The sequence below is a fragment of the Lampris incognitus genome, chromosome 4, assembly GCF_029633865.1.
Source record: "Lampris incognitus isolate fLamInc1 chromosome 4, fLamInc1.hap2, whole genome shotgun sequence".
Classification (NCBI taxonomy): domain Eukaryota; kingdom Metazoa; phylum Chordata; class Actinopteri; order Lampriformes; family Lampridae; genus Lampris; species Lampris incognitus.
This window is the reverse complement of record NC_079214.1, coordinates 32261942-32281629: the sequence shown is the minus strand read 5'-3', so window position 1 is coordinate 32281629 and position 19688 is coordinate 32261942. Positions and strand designations below refer to the sequence as shown.

The window sequence follows — 19688 nt, the reverse complement described above, 5'->3', positions numbered from 1 at the left end:
CATTTATATTTTCAGATTATGTTCCTTGATCTTTTCCCATATATTGTAAGGGCTTAACAGAATAACGAAAAAGCTGACCAGAGCCTTTGCAACTGTAATAATAAAAGCTACCATCAAAAGCTCTGTCACAAGCAGAGGGAGATGGTGTCCTTTCCTTTAATGAAATCAAACATGCCTTGATATCCCCTCTTCCTGAGTGCAGTACTTGGGGAGAGCCCTCAGGTGTGCGCAGGCAGCGGAGGAGAAAACACACAAATGCCTATGCCAGTTACATCTGCAGATGTGGTTGTTGCATGAGACATTGCAATGAACTATGGTGGCCCTGATGGGCTGCCCTGTGGCCTTAAGGCACATTCAGATGTGAAGCAACTCCGGCAACTCGTTGCCAGACTCGGTCAGTTTTCTGTGAACAAGTGACACAGAGGATAGGGAGATTCAGCAGTAAAGGGTGGGTAGCATCCTGTGAAAAGTTGAGAAATGTTAAAGCATTTCACTTCTTAGTTACTACTCTGGAAAAAACAAAACAAAACAGAATTTTGGTCTTCAATTACTAGTTCCTGCTAAGACAAAAATGGACATGAAGCTCATCATTACAGTCTGGATTTTCACTTTTATACAATGTTCAACTGACTATTTTCCCCCTCATTTGATAAAATATAGAATACAAAGAAAGAAGTGGTTCAAATAATAAATGCATTAATAAATTATATATGCATAAAATATGATGAATGAATAAAATATGAACAATATATTTAGCTACTAGCAAAAATGTTGTAAGCATATCAAAGTTACTCAGAGGAAGTAGAAAACATGGGGATGCACCCACATGTTATCAATACCAGCATCTTCAGCAATATATCGCCTCTTGTCTGAACACTGTTTTAGATTGCTCTATATGCATGCTCAATAATCCAGGTAAGAAAGTCACAGGATGTTGAATGAGTTCATCTGGACAGAACGTTGATCGAGAGAAACTTTTCATCACTCATCTAAGTGACCTCTTCAGTCTAAACTGACTGCAGGTATCTCCACACTTATAAACAATACAAAGGTATAACGACCGAAAACAATGATCCGTTTCATATGCAAATTGCTGTGACCTTTCACTAGAGTTTCAATTGCAATGTGTACTATTCACAGAGGATTTGGGAATGGTTGCAATCACAGCATTATAAGATGGCGACAGATGTACTCTTAGCGCCCCCCCGGTTCAGTAATGGTCGGTCCTTCGTCACATACATGGCCTCTTTGACTTCCCGTTCAAACCATCATTCCTCCCTATCAAGCATCAAGGATATGCACATCCTCATCCTTGAAGGAGTGGCCACTGGCCTGTAGGTGGGTGTAGACTGTGGAGTCCTGGCCTGATGAGGTAGCTCTTCTGTGTTGTGCCATCCTCTTGGCCAGCATTTGTTTGGTTTCCCCGATGTACAAGTCACGGCAGTCCTCCCGGCACTTAACAGCATACACTATATTGCTCTGTTTGTGCTGGGGGACCCAATCCTTGGGGTGGACCAATTTCTGGCACAGTGTGTTTTGGTCTTTGAAAGCAATTGAGATGCAATGTTTGGAAAATATGCATCTCAACTGTTGTGAAACTCCCAGTTTGGACCATAGACAACTTTAGTAGCACTGAGTGGTGTCTGGTGTCTGGTGTCATCCGAGTCTGACAGTCACTGGATTTCCAGAGCCTTTTCTGTCCACCAAGCATTCTTGGGCTTCTTCACCTGTCTCTGGACAGCCACCTTGGCTCTGGAGTGAGTCACTCTTAGCCTTGCAGGTTACATCATTTTGCCAGGCATGAAAGGCTTTCCTTTTCTTAGAGATGAGCTGTTCTATCTCTGTGTCATTCTCATCAAACCAGTCCTGGTGTTTTCTGGACTTGTGCCCAAGGGTGGTTTTGCAGGTGTCAAAGATGGTGGATTTGAGCAGGCTCCAGTTCTTCTCAATGTCATCAGGATATTCCTGTTGGAGGGTTTCCCCAAGAGAGGCCTGAAGTTGCTGCTGGGTGGCAGTTTCATTTAGGCTTTCAAGGTTCAGTCTTGGCCGGATCTGCTTCTTTTGAACTCTCCTCTACTTCTTGAGTTTGATGGATATCATGGATGAGACGATGATCTGTCCAGCAGTCATCTGCATCAATCATGGCCCTCGTGATGTTTCATGTCACGACAGTCCCTGGTTCATACAACGACATAGTCAAGGAGATGCCACTGTTTGGAGTGGGGATGTCTCCAAGATGCCTTAAATTTGTTTTAATGGCGAAACAGAGTGTTAGTGATAGTGAGGTCATACTGAGCACATTTTCTAAGAAGCAGAACTCCATTGGAGTTGATGCTCCCCATACCTTCCTTTCCTATAGTACCCTTCCAGAAGTGTTGATCCAGGCCAACCCTGCCATTGAAGTCTCCTAGGAGAATAACCTTATCCTCCTTTGGGATTCTTGGCAATGTCTCATCTAAGCAGGCATAGAAGGTCTCTTTTACTTCCTCGTCAGAGTCTCAAGTAGGGGCATAGGCACTCACAACTGTTGCCATTTGGTTGTTGGCAAGCACCAGACGGATGGTCATGAGACACTCACTGATCTCCACAGGAAGTGTAGACAGGCAGGAAGTGTAGACAGGTGGCTGATGATCTGGTTCCTGATGGCAAATCTAATGACATGGATCCTGGGCTCATCAGCAGGTTTTCCTTTCCAGAAGAAAGTGTAGCCACCCTTCCGCTCCTTCAGTTGTTCTTTGTCTGCCTGTTGGGTTTCAGAAAGGGCAGCTATGTCAATCCAGCATCGCTGCAGTTCTCTAGCAATGATTGTGGTTCTCCTCTCCAGTCTGTCACTGGTTGTACTATGAATCAGTGTGTGCACATTCCAGGCTCCAAAGTTCATGTTTCTATGTTTCTGACTGCATGTGATGATCCCTCTGGATGCATTGTTCCAGTCAGGAGGTTTGAGGCTGGCTACTTTTAGGGCACCGTTTCTAGCCCCTTCCCTAGGTGGGGTGAGCAGTGGATCTTAAAGAGGGCTGCTCAGTTGTAGGTGCAGCTACTGAAGGGCTCTTCCTACCTTGTTCCAAGAGCCCAGCAACTCAATCTAGCACCTGCCGCCTAAGGGCTTCCAGATCTCACAATCCTGCCCCCGTCACCGCTAGCCAGTCGCCATAGGACTTAATCTGGTATGTTAGGGTGGATTCCCTATATGGAGGATGCCTGTGCGTGGGGAGACTGGTGCACAGACTGCCACCACATGGTCCTTGGCAGATCTGGTTCAGGATCCAGTGGCATGGAGTCCAAGACGACCGGGGGTCCATTGCTACTGCAACCTTCATCCGCCTTCCCAGCTGTTGTGATGATTCCCAAAAGTCAGCCATCATCCTCTGCCTGTTTCACCATTGAGGCCTTGGTTGGATTGCTCTTTGCCAGGGGGGACCTTCCCCTTGACCTTACCACCATGGGTGACCCTACCAGGAGCATAGCTCCAGGCGGCGTTGCTCTCGGGATCTCAGGACCACGCAAGCTTCTCCACCATGACAAGGTGACAATCCATGGAGAAAATTGTTTATAAGCGTGGAGATACATGCAGTCATTGAAGAGGTCACTTAGATGAGTGATGAAACGTTTCTCTCAAATGTTGTGTCCAGATGAACTGATTCAACTTTCACAGAAGATTGGGGAATCTATGTGAAGCGGTAACAACCATCATCTAAGAGTACATCTGTTGCCATCTTACAACGCTGTGATTGCAACTATTCCCTAATCTTCTGTTATTAGTACACATGGCCATTGTAACTCATGTTAATGGTCATGGCTATTTACATATGAAACCGATCATTGGTTCAGTCCTTATGCAACTGCTGTTTAGAAGGGTGCAGTCAGTTGAGACTGAAGAGGTCATTTAGATGAGTGATGAAATTTTTCTCCCAATAAACGTTGTGTCCAGATGTTGTGTCCATATACATACATAGTGATGCATTGTGTTCTGTGAATGCTATTTACGTTGGAGACTGATAGGTGGCACTACTATGGTTTATATGTTCCAGGTACTGTGAGTTACGCATGTGTAGAAGTAGTCGAAGTAAAAACATGTTGATGAAAAACAGTGCTAAGTAAAGTACATGCTCCCCTGTTCCTCTGCTTCGTGTGTTGATGTCTGATACTGAACCAACTACACAACAAAGTGGCGACGAGAGTAGTAGTGACGAAGAAATGGCTTTGCTCTCCTTGCAACATCCTGCCGTGTTCCTGGAGTGCCCAGGTGAACTGAAAACCGCATTTGCTGCGTGGACAAAGTTGTTCGACAATTACCTGCTTGCTATCGGGGGAAGTTACTTTCCTACCGAGAGAAAGAGAGCCTTGCTAGTTCACTGCTTAGGGACAGAGGGGCAAAGAATCTACAGCACCTTACCGCTCACGGCTGATACTTACGATGGATCTGTGCAGGCTTTGGAGGCGTATTTCAACCCGAAACTGAACGTTATCGCCGAGAGGTACCGCTTTAGGCAACGAGCTCAAGCTGTGGGTGAGTCAATGGATCACTATTTGGCAGCGCTGCGCGAGCTCGTGAAGAAATGTAAATTTGGCAATATGGAAAGTGAAATGCTGCGTGATCAGATCGTAGAGAAGACAAATAATCCTCGTATACGTGAGAGACTGTTAATGGAGGAGGACCTGACACTTGATAGAGCTTTGGAAGTAGCTAGGCGTACTGAAGCTGCTATAGCTGATGCAAAAGTCATTGCTGATGGTGACACAAAGCACGTCGCCGCCGTTCAAGTGCAAAAGAAGGCGCGCAAGCCAAAATACAAGACCGTTCAGAAAACGGATGCAACCCACACATGCTTTCGTTGTGGTTCAGCTGACCACCTAGCCAACGATAAATCCTGCCCTGCGAAGGACTGCAAATATAAAACGTGGTAAGATGAGACATTTTTCTAGAGTGTGCAAATCCTCCCAAAAGTCTGTTAATGAAGTGACTGTGCCTGATATTACTGTCTTAACTGTTAGTTCTACTACTGAAACAGCTGCTAAGCTAATGTGTACTGCTACTATTACTGCACCTACTACTGCACAGGCCTACTACTGTTGAGTTACTTGTTGATACAGGGTCTGGTGTTTCTATACTGCCTGAGAATGTTTACAGTGAGTATTTTGGTTCAAGTAAGCTAAGTGAACCTAGAATGCAGCTTGTTACATATTCCAGAGAGAAGTTGAATGTGCTAGGATGTCTTAAAGCTGACATTACTTACAATGACAAGAGTGCCTCCACAGACTTTTACATAGTGAAAACAAGGACACCTATAGCAATGACTTTTGCATCAGCTATAGCAGCTTCAGTACGCCTAGCTACTTCCAAAGCTCTATCAAGTGTAAGACTGGCTTCATCTAGTCAGAAAGGCACGAACTGAGGAAGCCTCTTGGATGAGAGGCGAAACGTCTTCACGGATATATACCAAGTCCAGTTGCACTTTATTCAACTCCTTTGGATAACCATGACCGGGATGAATGAGAACATTCACAGACAGGGACACCTATACTAGGTATGGACCTGGTGACTGCTCTCCAGCTACAGATCAAAGGAGGACAGTTCATACCTGAGACTGCCAATGTCTGTGCGACACCCCACCAAACTGAAGCTCCGCCCACTACCAGCAAACAGAAAAGTGAAACTCCAGCTGCGTTTGGATGTGCAAAGGACTTTGTACACAAAGTGAAGGTACGACCAGAAGTGAAGCCGGTACAACAAAAGCTTCGACGCTTACCACTTTCAGTCCATGATGCCGTTTCCGATGAATTCAAGAACCTGGAGGAATTTGTGATTATTGAGAAAGTTGATGCATCTGAATGGGTATCCCCAATTGTAGTCACTAAGAAGAAGACAGGTGGCATACGCATGTGCATCCATTTGAGGGAACCTAACAAAGCAGTAGTCACTGACAGCCATCCCTTACCACTGATTGAGGACATACTGTCTGAGCCGCATGGATCTGTCGTGTTCTCTACCCTGGATCTCAAATCTGTATACCCTCAACTGAAGCTGCATGAAGAGAGCAGAGGGCTCACCGCTTTCATTACGCATGAAGGCCTGTACCAATACTGCAGAGTTCCTTATGGACTGAGTTCTGCCCCTGCTACATTTCAGAAGATGATGACAATGATCCTCAGTGGCCTCAAAGGGGTGCAATGTTACCTCGATGATGTAATCATCTACGGATCCTCAGAAGCTGAACATGAGGCCAATATCCATGCTGTGCTACACAAAATCAATGAAGCGGGACTGAAACTCAATGTTGACAAATGTCAGCTCCGTCAAACTACTCTGAGCTTTCTTGGCCAAAAGATCAGTACAGAAGGTCTGCAGCCAGATAACTCTCGTGTCACTGCTATCCTGAATGCCCCGCCCCCTACTGATCCTGCAACCCTGCACTCATTTCTTGGTCTGAGTGCATGGTACAGCAAGTTTGTGCCCAACTACACAACTGTTGTTGATCCTATGAGAGCTCTGCTGCGAAAGGACAGTTCATTCCAGTGGAATGATGCAGCTCAAGCAGCATTTGACTGAGTCAAGAAGATGATCGTGAATAGCCCTGCTCTAGTGCTGTTCGACCCCAACAAGCCTACCATAGTCTCTACAGACACTTCAGACTATGGGCTAGGTGCCGTTTTGACTCAGCTGGACAGTACTGGTGAGGAACAGACTGTTGCTTTTGCATCTCGCAGTCTGTCGGATGCTGAGAGAAAATATTCCATTGTCGAAAAGGAAGCGCTGGCCTGCATCTGGTCTGCTGAGAAATGGTGTACATGGCTCTGGGGAAGGAAATTCCTATTACGCACCGATCATCAAGCACTTACAACATTCCTGACTACCAAAGGCAATAACCGCACTGGTCTCCGGATAGCCAGATGGTCTGCTCACCTGATGGAGTTTGACTATGATGTTGAATACAGAACTGGATCTTTGCACTATGTCGCTGACTGTCTATCTAGACTCCCACTTCCTGAGACAGACACTGCATGTGCAGAGAATGTGGAATCCGTTGCAACCATTCTCACTGATCTGCGTGCTGTGTCTGTGGATGACTTCCAGTCTGAGTGCTGTGCCTGCCCAGTGCTCACAAAGCTCCATGTACAGATACGGAAGGGCTGGCCCTCACAAAAGAAAGCAACTGAGCCTGACTTACAGCCATTTTTCCTGATCCGCCATGAGCTTGCAGTCGTGGATGACTGTATTGTCAGAGGTACTCATCGGTTGCTGGTGCCTGAGTCATTGCAGAAAAGACTCATTAATATCGCTCATGAAACCCACCAAGGCATTGTGCGCACTAAACAATGCCTCAGAGAACTGTATTGGTGGCCCAAAATGGACTCACATATAGAGACATTGATTAAGAACTGTACAACCTGCAGACAGAATGATAATTCGACTGTAACCCATGATGCTCCACTCCAAACCATTCCCCTACCAGCTGCTGCCTGGGAAAAGGTTTCCGTGGACATCATAGGTCTATTTGAGATAGCTACTGCTGATTGCAGATATGCCATAACACTGGTAGACTACTATAGTAAATGGCCTGAAGTAGCATTTGCTCCCCATGCTGACACAGCTACTGTCATCCAGTTCCTGACCACTGTTTCTCTCGAGAAGGGAATCCAAAAGAACTGGTCAGTGATAATGGACCTCAATTCCTCTCCTTTGAGTTCTCTGACTTTTTCAAAAAGAGGGAAATCAGACACCTGAGATCTTCAGTTTATTATCCAAGAGCCAATGGAGAAGTTGAGAGATTCAACAGAAGCCTTAAAGACTGCCTACAGACCGCATCAATCCAAAGAGAACCTTGGAAATCATTCCTGAGAATTTACCTGATGGATTACAGAGCAATGCCTCATTCTACGACTGGAGTATCCCCTTCAGAACTGCTCCATGGTCGACGAATGAGAACAAAACTACAGGTGATGGAGATGCCTGTACCTCCAAAAGATGGACACACTGTGCGTGAAAGAGTGAAGCAAAAAACAAGTGAAGACGAAAGAATACACAGATGCTCACAGACACGCTAAATCAACTGACTTCCAGTCCGGTGACAAAGTACGGATTAGGAAGCCATGGAAAGTAAAGAAAGGAGAACTGAAGTTCACAAAACGAAGGACTGTTGTGACCAAGAAAGGACCAAACACTTACTTGCTGGATGATGGAAGGATCTGGAATGCCTCACGCTTATCTGCACTGCCAGAGTTGATTCCGGATACTGACTTTGACAGAGCAATGGACTGTACTAAACCAGAGACTGATAAACCACCTGACTCTATCTCTGATAACCAGCTCAGGTTTACCAGGATTAGAAATCCACCCAGCTGGACCAAAGACTTTGTCATGGGAAAGTGGGGAAAAAAGTACTGCTGACTAATGTGGGGAGGAAAAAGAAAATGTAAAAAGTGAATGATGTTATTGGGTTACATACATTATTCAGAGTGTAATACTGTCAGTTCTAATCTAAGGTACTAGAAGTATTCTTTGTTCAAAAGGGGAAGATGTTGTGTCCATATACATACATAATGATGCATTGTGTTCTGTTAATGCTATTTACGTTGGAGACTGCTAGGTGGCACTACTATGGTTTATATGTTCCAGGTACTGTGAGTCACGCATGTGTAGAAGTAGTAGAAGAAGTAAAAACGTGTTGATGAAAAACAGTGCGAAGTAAATTACATGCTCCCCTATTCTTCTGCTTCGTGTGTTGATGTCTGATACTGAACCAACTACACAACACCAGATGAACTGATTCAACTTTCTGTGATTCCCTCTTTTTCTTCCCCCACCTGTTATTCTGGTGAAGATAAGAGTGCGTAAAACCAGGGTCCAACTGGTTGCTCCAGACTGGCCCCACCAGGCATCGATGGCAGATCTGTAGGAGTCGCTAGCGCATGGCCCACGCTGCTTCCCAGTCAGTGCAGATATGCTGTTGCAGGCTCAAAGTCAGTTCTGGAACCCAAACAGCACGGTGGTGCAGTAGTTAGCACTGTCGTCTCACAGCAAGAAGGTCCTGGGTTTGAACCCCGGGGTTGTCCAACCTTGGGGGTCATCTCAGGTCATCCTTTGTGTGGAGTTTGTATGTTCTCCCTGTGTCTGCGGTGGGTTTTCTCCATGTGCTCCAGTTTCCCCCACCATCAAAAAAGACATGCATGTTAGGGTTAATACTCCTGTCTGTGCTCTTGACCAAGGCATGGCAAGACGAACTGGAGTTGGTCCCTGGATGTTGCACGGTGGCTGCCCAGGCTGCCCACTGCTACTAGCTACACAGCTAGGATGGGTTAAATGCAGAGCACAATTTCCCGACAGGAATCAATAGAGTATATCGAAATTTTAAAAAATCAAACCCAGGGATTTCTCACCAACACAGTACTTCTGGCAAGGGGCTTCTTAGGTACCTGTAACCAGCAATTCTAAACACTCTGTGGACTTCCAAGACTTCCTCCAATAAGGCCCTTTTTGTGGGGCGATATGGCAGACTTAGCTGCTGGTTTGGCCCCAAAATGGTCAAATCCAATGTTATGTGATGCATCTCCTTTTCTGGCATTTCTTCAGTTCCTTTTTGATGACAGACTTGTGGAGTCAACCTTGAAAAGCTTGTTGCCTGCCATATCTGACCACCATGACTTCATCAATGACGTTACATTTCATGCATGCCCCCTTGCCAGCTAATTTCTCGAAGTGTCCAAATGGCTCCATCCACTGATGGCTTGTGTGCTTCCCTCTTAGGAATTGAAGCACATCCTGAGCACCCTATCTGAACCTCCATTTGAGCCATCCTCAGTCTGAAATTGAAACTCCTTTCTGTCAAGACAGCCTTTTTATTTGTCATTAGAGTACATCTGTGCATGAGCAGGCTGTGTTTCACCTCTGATCTTTACCAAGTTTTATAGGTTGACTCTTCAGTGACATCCTCTGTTATTGGGACAGTGGGGCAACTTTGAAGCCCTGGACAAGTTATGTATTTATTTTTTCATTCGGCCATGCTGAGTGTGGGACAGGTCTGTAGACAGTCATGCCACTCTGATGGATTAATTTTGCTTGAACTGCACTTGTGCAGTTGTTTAACCCCCTACATTCCACTCTTGACTGATTTGCTGTACCATTGTTGACCCATGCAATGATGTTTTGCCCAAAATAAAATAATTTGTGTTAACATGTTCACCACTGCATTTCTTTTCATTTCTTTCTTCTTTTTATCTTGTTATGTATCTCTTTTATAATGTCTTTTTATGCTTTTATGTACAGCATTTTGCCTTTGTGTTTGAAATCATGCCATATAATAAACTCGCCTTGCCTTGATTTGCCAAGTAGATAAAAATGGTCCTATGAATGAATGTCAACTGGCAAGGTTAGGCGAGGAATTCAATGGCCTTCAATTCAGCAAATAATATTAATAATAATAATAATAAACTTTATTTATATCAAACCTTTCTTAACAATGTTACAAGGTGCCTTATACAACAGGATAAATTAATGACCCATATTTATTGGCAGTGATTCCATTTTCTCCAACAATGGTTATTAATTTGGTATTCTGTCTCCTAAACGGGTCACCCTCTTGGCGAGGCTGACCTATACAGCGGAGTGTTGACCTTTTCTTGCAGAACCAAGGTTACCATGTAACCCAACATTCTATTGCTATCTATAAAAAGGTTTTTGTTATTTCGAAAGGATTTATCCTTCAAACGCAGAAACAAAGGAAGGATTTATGTTCTGGCTATGGTGTTGCATTTATTTTTTTATTTTTTCCCGTGGTGCTGAAATATGCCAAACAAACAGAACCAGATGCCAAGAAGTTTAGTGGGACAGTGGTGGTGAGTCTCTATTGTGGAGAGGGCTAAGTTAATAATAATAATAACAACAATGACAACAACAACAACAATAATAATAAACTTTATTTATATAGCACTTTTCAAAACAAAGTTACAAATTTATATTCACTTTTGATCATCTCCAGTGTTCACCAGCTATTGTTTTGATTGTGGTCAGTTAATAACTAGGGATCAATCAAACAGGGCTACACATTTACAGACAATGAACAGGTTACTACTAAACTGATAAAACTATCCTCACTCCTCCAGCTCAACATGTTAGTGGTTTCTCGCTTGGTCATAAAGAAAAACATTCACATTTGCAGCTACATTGTGTGGCAAACAGATGTGAAGCAAACAGTGTTTCCCTCCACACAAAAAAAAGAATGTGTATTGGATCACTTTGAACCAAAGTCTCTGAGATCTCTCTCCAGACCTGGACAAAACCTTCTACAAATATTGATCTATGCCAAATGTTCTTCAAACATTTCAGTCTGGGATGAGCTGGGAAAATTATGTCTTCTGCAAAACCCAGGTTTATCATTTAGTAACGGAGTTTTGTTTTTTGTTTTTGTTTTTTAAACCTATACTTTGACTTAAAACATAGTCAGGCGTTCTCATTTTCTATCATTATTTCCCCAGCCAAATATTTTGCAAATAACTTTTTTTTTTTCATCAAAGCCCTGTCTCACAGTCAAACATGCACCTTCTTGTAACAAAGGGTCAGTAATTCATTCAAATCAAGTCCTGATTTGGTGGCATGTGGGAACTGGACAACAGCATTGAGTGGAACGGTGGGAAGTTGATATGCAGGGATAGTCCGTCTGGTACTGACTGGTACTCAGCCCCAGCCCCTCCCTCTTATTTAGTGAGAGGTAAGGATTGTGAGAGCCGTGATGTGAACATCTATGGTGTGAACATCCACAGAGGTTCTTTCTCAGGAACCTACTTGCATACTACGGGCACTTAAACACACTCAAACACACACAGAAATAAAGAGAAAGACAGACAGACAGACAGAGAGAGTAAGAGTGAGAGTGAGAGTGAGAGTAGGAATAGACTCCTCTTACTCACTTCTTTTTGAAGCACAGTGGCCTTCCCTGATTGCTCTTCTGTACTCTGAGAGGAAGTCAGTAGGCTGCTACCATTCTGGGTCTCATGCTTCTTTCTCATGCTGCTATCATCCATGACAATCTGCTGATGCATACATGTGCGTAATTGTACACAAACACTACTAAATATGTAGAAATGAATGCAAAAGTATGCATGCATGCATGCATGTGTGTAAAAAAAGCTATGAAAGCTGTTCAACTTTGCTTTATTTACAGCAAGGCAGGATTTAAGACAAATTAGTTTTGTTCCCCTCCTTGTCAAAACTCACTCCACAGTTTCTGAAGAAACTGCACCAAGCTTAAGTAACACATTAACAGGTATCATTACTGTTTGCTGCCAGCTGTATATTTAACACTCATTAAAATGTTTCAGCGAGATAAAAGTGAAAAAAATCTACCCTAAACTACATCCTTATACATACTATATACATGTAAACATGAACACCTGTCTTCCACATTGACACTGCAACATCACTGATGGACAAAAACTGGAACTGTTCCAGAAATAAGGGCACAGCTTCATGCTTTAATGTTAGCTGAAGTTCGCACAAGAGCTTTGTCATTGTGTCATAGCAAATATTTACTATGGCTCTTATCAACAATATGAAGAATTGGTTTTATGAGAGTGACTGTGGTTTCTGACCCAGTTTCTGCAACAAAGGCAATCCAACTCTCTTGTTGTATAAAGCTAATCTCAAAAGCATTTTTGAGATGATCTTTTCACTTTTAGAGTGGCTTCAGAGGACTAAAGCACATTGTGTAAAACACTGATTTACTTTTTAACTCAATTGTAAAGACATTTCAGGTATTAAAGACATTTCAGATAAAATGGGTGTACATAATGAGTCCAAATTTCGTACAAATTAACAACTGGCATATCGTCTCTTATTTCTGAAAATATGATATAGAAACATCACTCCTTTACTTTAAGATGGATTTGTTCCCTTGTTTGAAAAACAATGGAATGCTCTTACACGAGAAAGAGATAGACCATTCACCTATAAAAGACAAAAATTATAGATGCAGACAGCTTGACCCTTGTAATGAGGGATCTGAAGATTCTTACTGTTGCCGATACAAGTTGCAAGGACTTTATTACTATTTAGTGCACCGCATGTGTGCCAAACACATATTCAGTTATATATTATTCAGCTCAACTCAGCTCAACTCTGCAACTCGCTTTTATGCTGGGGAATACATCCATGCTAGCCGTCCTTTCCCAATCGTAGGTGCATCATCTTTGATGCAGCAGCTCAACCTTCCCACTGCAGCCTTTAAATAATTTTCCTTTTTATGACTCCAGTTTGTTAACCCAATTAATCTTTCACTGAACAAATTACTACCCCCTGCTTTTCTTAATCATTAATTTTACTTGATTGCTTTTCTGTTCTGCATGGAGTGCTTGGTGTCTGTCTTTGAGTCATAAACTAGTTCTATTTCTGATTAGTGGCCACTGTAAAACATCAGTTCTTTTGTTTATTTGGTGATTGTGTCAAACCCTGACAGGAATGTGAAAATGTGACTAATTTCCATAGCCATGATTTAATCAGGCAGATCACATTTGCAAAGAGAAATCTGACCAAGAAAGTAGAAGCTGTGCACAAGCAATAATACAAGAGTACAAACTCATTGTCAATTTCAGGAGAGAAATAATTTTCTAGAAATACTTGAGATAGCTCAACCAAAATTTATCTAATGAATAAAGCACATTTTTATGTTTGGTTTTTTTCCATAGCTAGCTTAGGTCCTATGTCAACCTAAAATGTTTTCACTGAGCACATTACAAATCTATAAGTACAAATTTGTTAGCATACCGCTTTAATGAATTAATCTTAATACCAGTACACATTTGCACAACTTCCAGAAACACCCTTTGGCCTCCCAATGTTGTTCCATGTAGCTCTTTTTTAAGAACTGATATAATTACAACAACAACAAAAAAGAATATATATCACAAAAGATACTCACCTAAAATAAAGCACACAAATATGGGTCTGTGACGTAAATGAAAATCTCTTTGCAGCTTGAGATCTCAACTTGTCTCTGAGCTTCTGGCTCTCTTTAGCCAAGCCTACTCCTATGGAGGGAGGTTCTTATCCTCCACTGCACAACTTGCATAGCCTTGGAGGGAGGTGTGCGAGACCAGGATAGACGAATGCACCAAAGACATTCTAGCTCTGGAGTCAAGACTGAGAGACTATTTTTAGGAGGAGGTGTCCAATTTACCTGCAAGCCAAGGTGGCGAACATTTGTAAATTTATCATAAATTTACATTGAATTTGACAATGTGTTTGTGTTCTTGAACTCTTGCTAAGCATTTTGTGTTATGTGAATATTTTGCTAATTTGTATTCCATGTAATTTTTTCATACCATTTCAGAAAATGTCAGAATACATAGCTGACCCCACAGTAACATTTGTCTGGATTGACTAGAGTAGTCCATTTTTGTTTATTGCACTGCTATTGTGGCAGATGTTGGGTCAAGGTAAAATGCAGAGAGGAAATGAGCAATGCTCCCACAGCTCCAAAATAAACCCATTTCACTTTGGGAGCTCTGTAAAGCCAAATCGAATCTTCTATTTGTTAAATAAACAAACCCAGTCAATACAACAACACACACAAACCCTAAAAAGGACTGTCAAAGTGAAGTGTGAAAAGACACCATTACTGCAACCCATTGACAACCGGCTCAAAGTTGGCTGTCCTTAGCCAATCTTATGCTGTGGATACTTTTAATTTGAGATGGAAAACTCTTGCAAAACATTTCCCTCTCTCTAATTCCACCAGGCCTGCCTTCCTCACAATACCTCTTTGATAGGGACATATGACACCCCATGCCCTGTGATTGTGTGTGTGTGTGTGTGGGGGGGGGGTATGTCTTTGAATGTAGGGACACACACGAGTCAACCAATGAGAGCGAAGTACTTATTTGATTATGTGAAAGAAAAGCAGAGGTAGAGTGTGCACGTGTGTGTGTGTGTGTGTGTGTGTGTGTATGTGTGTGTGTAATGAGGAGGTGGGGGTCAGCGCTTGGCAGGAATGAGCGTCTCGTGTGGTTATGTGAGTTACCCTCAAGCAAGGTTTCAAAGTTTATTGAAGGAATAAATGCATTTAAATGTAAACAGTCAAGTTTATAGTTCTTCCACCAGCCTCTCCTTTGACTCTCAAATATTTCACAGTAGCACAAATTAGCTCCTCTATTAAAGTCACCGCTCTAGTTCCCATTTCAACATTAAATAGCAGTATTCTATTTCAAGACAGTTTATCACGTCATATTTTCTGTCATATTCATGTCAGAAACATAGATTTAAATGTTTTCAGATTATACCAGAGGAGCATTGTAAATCATAACCCGGCTCAGATGACCAAATATTTAGATATAGTAAGCCAATTCCATAAACAAAACCTAACTACGGTTAGGAATTGGTTTGCAATAAAATCACATAATATCACATAAACAGTGTCACTATGGACCTCTTCCTATTGAACCAAGACTAACCAAGTCTTTAGCTTTTTTTAAATCTCATCTTAAAACTTTTTGTTCTATAAAAGTTTTTACAAATATTTGATATTTGTTTTTATTTATTTATACTGTTTTTATTTTTACCCTTACTTATTTGGTCTTATTCTTATTTTTACCTTGTCTGGTTTTATTTCTTTGTAAAGCACTTTGTAACATTCTTTTAGAAAAGTACTATATAAATAAAGTTATTAGTATTATTATTATTATTATTATTACTATAGTTTATAAAATCCTCCTGCATGTATGTCTCTGCAGGATCTAGCCTGAACATCAAGAGAAGGTCTGAAAGTGATGGAAAGTCAAGTCACTGTTATGGTTTGGATTTAGCTGTTGATCCCTACCTTCCTGAGATTATGTGTTTGGGTATTACTCAGTTATTACTCAGTTTAAGGCAGACTATAGCAACCTCTCAGTGTTGTTTAAAAGAGTAGGGTAGAAATGTTTGAGCAGAACAAAGCAGTGTACATTGCATGGAATTCATTCCAAACAGCATTTTACATTGTTTTGTTTTTTGTTTTTTGTTTTTTTGTTTTTTTAGTTCTAGCTAGTTTTACATTCGATTATAAACCCTTGTACAATCAAGAGAATATGATGTTCTCTGCAGGAGACTTCCTGAGGTAATTATAACTTCATCAGCTTGGTGTCGTATGTAAAACAGGGGAAATGATATTTAATTGAAGTCTGACCTGTGGAGAGCACTGGTTGGTATTAATTGCTGTTCTTATCTCTCTAGTGCAGACAGAGAGAGAAATAGCATTTGAATGTGGAAAACAATCGTGAAGGTTAATTGAGTAATACAATATTAAATCACAGTATCGGTAGTAACAAATTAAATGTATGAATACAAGCACATTTTTTTCCTGTCATCCTGACCATTGGGATACGTTATTTGTCTGCTGAAATAACTTGTCAGCATGTCTTAGTAAGTATGTCATCGTGACGTAGATGAAAAGGGGGGATATATATATATATATAACAGATGCAGGAAAAAAATTTAAAAAAATGTCCTGCATCTGTATTGATATTCCGCTCCTCATTACTTAAACACTTCTTTCAACACCATTGATGGTTTTGGGGAAAAAAACGCTATGTATAAAATCCAGTTAGTCAAGTAAATTCTTTATGAGACAGTACAAGCCTGTTTCATGTCATAAGCAATCATCAGCTGTCAATAAAACTACCCAAGGAAAGGCCTCGAGTAATGTCCTTTCCTCGAGTAGTTTTATTGACAGCTGATGATTGCTTATGGCATGAAACAGGCTTGTACTGTCTCATAAAGAATTTACTTGACTCGCTGGATTATTTTGCTCCTTATTTGTTTAGCACTTTCCCTACCATTGGGTGTTTCTTTTAACAAAGTTTTATATATATATATATATATATATATATATATATATATATATATATATATATATATATAAAAGGAACTAAGACACAGAAAGCATCAAAGTTGCATTCAAAGAGAATTTCATGGCTATGGCATTGGAGCGCAAATGGTTTGTAGCACTGAGTCCCCCAGCAGCCAGAACATGAGGAAACCTGCAGATATCATACAAAAGAAGCATGATTTTTTTATGGTCTCTAATAAACCCATGTACCACTAGCAGCAAGACAATACAGCCTGATCTCATAATATTCTACTAACAGTCATGAGAACCCATTGGCATCTGAACTCAGTAACCCCAAAGCAAAAAAAAAAGAAAGAAAGAAAAAAGAAAAGAAAGAAAAAAGCCCAGAAACAACAATAGTCAGATCCAAAGCCTCAGTGAGACTGTCTGAACCCTTTACTACTCCGAGTGCATTTCTGTGCAGTTCAGCCTTTTTAAGCAAAGGCTGCATACTTTGGGGCCCAACATATCACTTCTATCCTGCAAAAAAGGTGAAACAAATCAAAACAGAACACTTTTTTAGATCTTTTCTTTTTCCAAGAGAGTTTGTTCTCGAGTTATCGTCCACACATTTTTGCCATTTGATATGACCAATGTAGCAACAGTCAGTGGCTTGAAATGAAGCGTTCTCATGAGAATTACAGTGGCGAGGGATGGATATGCAACGTTTTCCCTCCATAGAAGGGTTTTGTTTCTTATTGTCACAAAATGAGCGCCCTACTTTTCATTTTGGCTAAAAGATGTTTCACTCTCTATCTTTACCAAGTTGAATGATATTTGGATTTTACAGTTTGAATGGACTGGTAGGTGGATTAACTGTCCATAGACTGGCAGTGCAGGGACCTCTGGCCACGTCGCCACATGTTCTGAGTGAAACACTTATAGACACCAGGCCCCGTGTAAAAACTGAATGAGAATGAGGGACATTTGACAGCCTGAACAATTGTACCATTACAATTTTAAAAACGCTATTCACAATAGATAAAACAAATACAGGGATTCTTCAAAACGGGGATGGATCAAACACTTGACCCCCAGTTAAAGGGGTTAAAATCTCTGATTCGGATCCAAATTTATGGAACAGTTTAGAAACTCTAGTGTTAAGCATTAACCTCAGTGACATATGACGTACAATGTGTCCTTATTTGTTCCCTGTTTATGACAGAACTCAGCTGCTTCCAATACTCATTCACTTTGTTTAAGTGGCCTCCTAACTACTGGCATTCTCCTGCATTTATTAATAAATTTGGTTTTGTCTGTTATACGCAATTATTCTTAGAGTATACAAATCATACACAGAAAATAATTATGGATGGTTTAAAATTCATATCTAAGTTATTTCCTTTATTACTATTTTTTTCTTCAGTTCCTGTGATGGACACTTTTTGTGTTGTTTCACAACAGGCAAATTTATTTCACTCATAACATATTTGTGATTGTAAATTTAATGTTGTTTTTTTTTCACATCCAACCATCTTTGACCGAGCAATGGCTTGTATATCATTTTAGATGAATACATAAACGGCTAGCAAGGCCTATCCTTACTTGGCCTGCATAAGTCATTCAGTCTGTAGGTGCTGCTAATAGATTGAGGGTGTTATAAAAAAAAAGGTCTGAGCCTATCTTCTTGACCTCCCTACCATGTGACTCATCTAAACCAATGTTTTGAGTGAACTGCGTGATGTGGGAAGTGTGATCACTACCAGCAGCCTGAAATGGTGGAACATGTATTGATGGAATGATCAAAATATGGAGAAGAGGCCCAGTGGTTGCACTGTCCCCTTACAACAAGAACATCCCGGGTTCGAACCCCAGGCCATCTCTGTGTGGAGTTTGCATGTTCTCCCTGTGTCTCTGTGTGTTTCCTCTGGGTGCTCTGGTTTCCTCCCACCATCAAAAAGACATGCATGTTGGGGTTAATAGTCCTGTCTGTGCCCCTGACCAAGGTAATGTAAAGAAGAACTGGAGTTGGTCCCCGGGCACTGCGGCTGCCCACTGCTCCCATACAATAGGATGGGTTAAATGCAGAGGACAAATTCATTGTAACCTACAATGACAAAATAAAGTGGCTTTCATTCACTCATTTCTTTCAAGAGAGAGGCAGCTTTATGGAGTCATTGAGTAGTAAAGGTGAACAAATGAATTAACAGTTTTTTTCTGAACGCATAAACATTAACAGTGATTCCTGAAGCACTATCTCTGAAACCATTAACACTTGTAGCCAATGCATTTACCAAGTGTGCCAAACTGAATGCACATTCTCTGCTTTACATTCAGTTTGCAATGTACTTAACACACTTCTAGCAAAATTGTAAACATTTCTCTCTACGTTGGTACACTATTTTGTCAATTGCCTTTCCACATTGACACACATGAAAACACTTAATGACTTCGCTTACAAATCAGCACTATAAATAGGCCACAGGTGAACATTTGGTTTGGACAACAATGGAGGCCAATATTGGACAGAGAGTAAGAGAGGTGAGAACTAGAGGAGGATGAGGAGGAGGAAGAGGAGTTGAAGAAGTATGAGGAGGAGGAAGAGGTGAAATAGGAAGAGGAACGGGAGTCAGGAATGCTATAACTGATGAAATCAGCGACTGTGGTTGGCCATGTTGTCAACCATGGGATGAGCATGAGGGAGGCTGAGCAATGGGTTTAACCAAATCTGAGCCACTATACTGTTGCCGATATCATCCGGGTATTTCAAAATGAGAACTGAAGTAATACTTGGGGTAGTATTGGTTGAGGATCAATGACCACACCGGGTTATAGAACTCAGGTTTAATCGTGGCTCAGTAGGCAGACATAATAACCATACATGGTAGTGGTGTA

The 19688-nt window shown here is 41.5% G+C and overlaps 1 protein-coding gene across 1 annotated transcript in view; it reads right to left on the bottom strand.

Moving 5' to 3' along the window:
- slc7a9 (solute carrier family 7 member 9) overlaps positions 1 to 12018 on the bottom strand; it is a 37555-nt gene extending 25537 nt beyond the window's left edge. The window contains exon 1 of the mRNA XM_056279138.1: positions 11905 to 12018. Within this exon, the coding sequence (XP_056135113.1) occupies positions 11905 to 12018 (114 nt within the window). The remainder of the gene's footprint in view (positions 1 to 11904) is intronic.
- Between the last annotated feature and the right edge of the window lie 7670 nt (positions 12019 to 19688).